The sequence below is a fragment of the Hydra vulgaris genome, chromosome 01 (genome assembly GCF_038396675.1).
Source record: "Hydra vulgaris chromosome 01, alternate assembly HydraT2T_AEP".
In the NCBI taxonomy this organism is placed as follows: Eukaryota; Metazoa; Cnidaria; class Hydrozoa; order Anthoathecata; family Hydridae; genus Hydra; species Hydra vulgaris.
The window spans coordinates 62,944,180-62,950,000 of record NC_088920.1 but is presented as its reverse complement, the minus strand read 5'-3'; the positions used below and the strand labels follow the sequence as shown (position 1 = coordinate 62,950,000).

At 27.3% G+C, this 5,821-nt stretch overlaps 1 protein-coding gene across 1 annotated transcript in view; it reads right to left on the bottom strand.

The window, feature by feature from the left end:
• LOC100200661 (intraflagellar transport protein 81 homolog) overlaps positions 1 to 5,821 on the bottom strand; it is a 37,552-nt gene extending 31,731 nt beyond the window's left edge. The window contains 4 exon segments of the mRNA XM_065786947.1: positions 474 to 1,102; positions 2,992 to 3,046; positions 5,522 to 5,690; positions 5,754 to 5,821. Of these exon segments, the coding sequence (XP_065643019.1) occupies positions 474 to 1,102; positions 2,992 to 3,046; positions 5,522 to 5,690; positions 5,754 to 5,821 (921 nt within the window).

Below are 5,821 nucleotides of genomic sequence, written 5' to 3'. Positions count from 1 at the left end.
AAGGAAACTATATAAAGTTAAATCTGTTCTTTTAATTGTTAAAGAAGTCCAGATTTTTTTGTCAAAGTATGCAATCAATGTTTTAGAAAGCAAAACATAATTTGATAAATACATTCATATTATTATCTGAGAATGTTTTTAAAATGATTTCTTTCTAATTGAAGTATTAAATTCATACTTTAAAGACAGCACTCTTTTTTATTTACGGTAACCTTTGGAATACCACATACATATGTATATATATACATATATATATATATATATATATATATATATATATATATATATATATATATATATATATTTATATATATACATGCATATATATATGCTGTATACATATATACATATATATATATATATATATATATATATATATATATATATATATATATATATATATATATATATATATATATATATATATATTGATCATCTTGTAGTTTTTTCATTCTTTTCTCATAAAAGCTTGCTTTTTCGTCACTGATTTTTCTCTTATATTTTTTTCTAAGTTTTGTTGTCTCAATCTTATCAGCATGTCCCATCTGCACGTCAGACTTTTCGCCTGTCTTATTTCTTTGACTGTATAACCACCTGAGCTCCATAGTTGGAATTTTTTTAGAAAAAATACAGGTGCAAATTATATGTGCTTTACTTTTACAATTTTGGGGAGAAGAACACCCAGACAGATCATGTTCACACAGAAGTATCTTATGAGGACATGTTATGAAGTCCATTAGCTTATCTAACTTCAATAGAAGTTCTTCTTTTACTTTTGCCTTAGTTCTTTCCCATACAACGTTTTCTACTTTCTCCCAAAGGGTTTTAATTCTATAATAAAGCGATTTCTCACCAATAATAACTGGCTGTTGAAACTTAACATTTGCTTTTCTCCATTGAGAAAGAACAAACGGAATCAGATCGCTAGCAAGATCTTTGTTAGAATATTTATTATGGTGTAGACTGCATGTTATGCTTTTTTGTTCTTTTAGTAAAATTCCTTTTTGAATAACTGCTCTGTTTGTAGGCAGCTCACTAGGAATAAAATCTTTTCCAGGTCCAATAAAATCTGAAATTGCAGTGGTGGATGATCTAGTCTTAACTTTCGATATTTATAAATATCTCGATTAAATAACTAATAACGAATAACATAGTAACAGACTACGATCTTGTATGAAGTTTTATACAGCGGAGAGCCAAGTGAAAATATCTTTTAAAATTAATTCGGCGCTGCGCTTATTAGGAGAGTTCATTACATAAAAACGGATTTTATTTATTTTATAATAATTTAAGTTTTTTTCATTTTAATAATGTGTAAATATGAAAATTTGGGTATCAAGACGTTTTCTGATCAAAAAGTGGTCCATAACAAACCTACCTTGAAATTAAATTTTACATAGGAATACACCTTTTCTTAAGCTTGAATTTTATTTTTTTCAAAAACATATAAATCTCACTGTACCCTAGTGCGGAGTCTTAAAAATAAAGTACCGACTCCGATCGTTAAATTTTTTCAAGTACTCAGACTCCGATTCCAACTCAAACTCCGACTCCAAAGCAAAATTTTTGAAAAAATCTTTGAATTCTTTAAAAGAAATTCAGCGGTAATTAATTTTTTTTTTTTTTTGCCAAATATATGGAAAGTTCATTAAAGTTTATTTTTGGTTGGAAGGTTATATTTTATACATGCACGGGAAATACCGAAAAGTTTTACTATTGGAGTTGGAGTCGCGATTTTGTTTAGAGACTCTGACAAAAATGTCGCAACCTTAACTCCACAGCCCAGCAGAATACAATAAAAGCCAATGCTCTAAGAACGAAGAAAACATTATAAAATTCCATGATAATGTGGTTTTATTTTACATTATATATGTAACATTGGTAAATGGAAAAAGATTTTGCGAATCATAAGCAACCCTTCAAAAATAAAAATGTATTCATGACGCAAGGATCCAAAAATAAATATGGGAATTAAATGATAAAAAGCGTTTAAAAAACGTAGCAGCGTAGGGGTTTTTCCTCATTGAACGGCGTGTTCAATAAAAAACCTCCTGAACCAAGAGGTTTTTAATTTTAAATATATTATAGTAGGCGGACATGTAAACGGTGCATCCCCCCTAAATTCGGTAACTACCGACAACTTACGAGTGCGAGTTAGGATGTAGTTTACTCGCGTTACGGAGTTATTTACGAGTGCGATTTAGGTAGTAATGTTTACTTAAAGTACGGAAGGAAAAAGATCGGCAAAAACAAAACACTGTTTTATTAACTTTATATATTGTTCCATATTAATTAAAATAAAGCAAAATCAAACAATTAAAAAAAAGTTATCTAAAAAACTTACAACAAAACAAATATTGCATTTCTTTATCATAAACAAGCGAGATAAAATAATTTATTTACAAAAAAGAACTTGTTTACAGATTTATATTTTATTATTATTACTAGAACTATTTTAAAGATTCTCAAAACTAAAAAGACGTATCTATACTATTAAACGTATCTATACTATTAAATAAAACTTTTTTTAAATTATATATATATATATATATATATATATATATATATATATATATATATATATATATATATATATATATATATATATATATATATATATATATATATATAAACTATTTTAAAACATCAGATAATACGAATTCTCTCAATACTAAATAATTTATTTGAAATTTTCGCCGGATTATAGGCACCGGCATCATCAGCATATAATATAATATAATTACAAAAATTGTGACCGTCGGAATTAACTTATGTTTTTCGCATTTTTGTAAAAATATAAATTGATTTTTTGATTTAGTTATCGACTTCATCAGATAATACAAATTCTCTCAATACTAAATAATTATTTTGAAATTTTCGCCGGATTGTAGGCACCGGCATATCGTATATTCGTATTATCTGATGTTTTAAATTAGTTTATACATATATATACTCTCGTACAAGATGTCAACATTCATGACAGGTAAATACGGAGCTGAAATTTATACAATAACCAAAGAACTACAAGATTCGAAGAAGTCGATAGCTAAATCAAAAAATCAATTTATATTTTTACAAAAATGCGAAAAACATAAGTTAATTCCGACGGTCACAATTTTTGTAATTATATTATATTATATGCTAATGATGCCGGTGCCTATAACCCGGCGAAAATTTCAAATAAATTATTTAGTATTGAGAGAATTCGTATTATCTGATGTTTTAAATTAGTTTATATATATATACTCTCGTACAAGATGTCAACATTTAAATATATATATATATATATATATATATATATATATATATATATATATATATATATATATATATATATATATATATATATATATATATATATATATATATATATATATATACACATAAAACATTTATCTTTATCATTCTGCTTAAATATTACTTATTTAAAAATAACAAATCTATATTAAAGATAGTATATAAACCTAAAAACAGGTATCCTCCCTAATAAAATAAAATAATTTCAGTAAAAAAAAATATAAAATAGCTTATTTTATTAGAGAGGATACTTGTCATGTATATACTGTAAAAAAATTGTAAAGTTTTGCCAAAGGTCCTCAGTCTTAAGAGCGAAATACTCTCTGTATATTGCTTTATCAAGTCGACTCCACCTCAAATCACCTTGTGACCCGCAAACAAATTTCAATCTTCGCTTTATTTGACTCCAAAAAGCCTCAACATGGTTTGATGTTGCTTGCGTTACAGGATCAACAAAGTTGGTTGTGTGATTTACTGTGAGATGATTAAAGCCTATGTTATTCAAATTATTGTAGGCATCCTATTGATCTGAATGAATTTTAGACTCAACAGCCACCCATCTTTGAATTAAAGGAACCAATGTTGCAGCAGATCAATCCTCCCCACCTGTTAAATATCCCTTTTTAGTCATTACATCACATGCTCCAAATATCCAGTGTTGTTCGACGACATGTCCAACATTATTCTTTCTTTTAAACATTAACAATTCATCTATTTCAACAAAATGGCCAGGACTGCCTAACTGATATCTATCAGAAACATCAATTATTTTAAAGGAACATACTGCAGTCGCTTTTCAAAACGCCTTAAGGAAAAAAATCAATTTTGACTTTTTTACAAAAGAAGCTAGTTTAGATGTCTACAAACGTTATGGAATACATATATTCAAAGAGTTCTAAAAAAATCATATAAACTATTTGTTTCAAAAAACGTTTTACAAAAAGTTTCTGCTAATAATTTTTTTAAATTGCATTTTTCTCCAAATACGTAATATTAAGGCGTTTTGAAAAACGGCTGCAGCACATGTTTCTAAAGTACTGATACCACTGAATTGATGTATTTTTGTACATACCTACTATATCACAGGGTGTTGTGACAGGCACCTCTTCAACCCATAAAAACATAAGTTGAAGAATGCTGCTAATGTCTAGTGATGAACAAGTTTGAAAAAAACTTCTAATCTTTGTCTTCTTTCATTTACAACACCTTCAAATATGTTTGTCCTAAATGTAAAGTAAATCTCGTTGTGATATCGACTACAAATAATAAAAAGTCAAAACTTAAAAAAGCTCATGGGCAGGATTGAAAAGTCTTTTTTTTTCAAAAGGAATGACTTTTATAAACTAAATTGGAAATTCAAAAAAAAATAAATATGTTTAGAAGGGGGCAATAATACCTAACATGTAACCTATAAAGACCTATTTAGTTTCAGGTAAAGATATTGCATGTGGAATAATAACTTTTTTGTTATAGTCATTGAAACTTGTGTCAAGGAACCTATCGTTCCTTCCGTGACACAAGTTTTTAATGCCTATAACTAAAAAGTTATATTTTACCAACTATGTCTTTTCTCAAAACTTAATAGATATTTATAGGCAGTTTGTTTGGTATTTTTGTCCCCTTCTTAACGTTTTTATTTTTTTTTTAAATTTCCAATTTAGTTTCCAAAGGTCATTCCTTTTGAAAAACACGACTTTTCAATCCTGCCCTTATTTTGTCTGAAAATAAGCACACAATAAAAAAATCAATATTTTATTTAAAAACTCCGCTTTTACACATTTTCAGTCTTTCTTTAGAACAAGGAATCTTTCCTGATAAACTAAAAGTTGCAAGGGTGATACCAGTTCTAAAATGATGCAACTTGTATCGCAAATTACCTACTTCAATACTACACCATGCTTCTCAAAAATACTAGAACATATTAAGTACAAAAGACTGTACTATTTCTAAGATATTAATAACATTCTTTATAATAAACAATTTGGATTCAAAAAAGGTCACTCTGCTGATCAGGCAACTGTTTATTTTTTTCATGATATTCTTAAATCTTTTGATGAAAACAAATATACTTTAGGTGTTTTTTATTGATCTTAGCAAGGCTTTTGACACTGTAAACCATTATATTTTATTAACCAAATTAAAAAACTACGGTATTAAGCACTCGAACCTTAAATGGTTTAAAGGCTACCTGTCAAATAAATAGCAATATATTTCTCATAATTACGGAAAAACTAACAACATGAAGTTTCTTGTGGAGTATTCTTGTGTATAATATATCTTGCGGAGTACCACAAGGATCTATATTACGACCGCTCTTATTTCTAGTATATATCAATGATCTAAGCAAATCTTGTAATGTATTAGACACAATCTTGTTTGCAGATGATACTAATCTATTTTATGTTCACAAAGATATAAAAATGTGCTTTAAAACTGTAAACACAGAATTACAATACCTTGCTAAATGGTTTACAGCAAACAAATTATATCTAAATTTAACTAAACAAAATGTACTTTTCCCCAT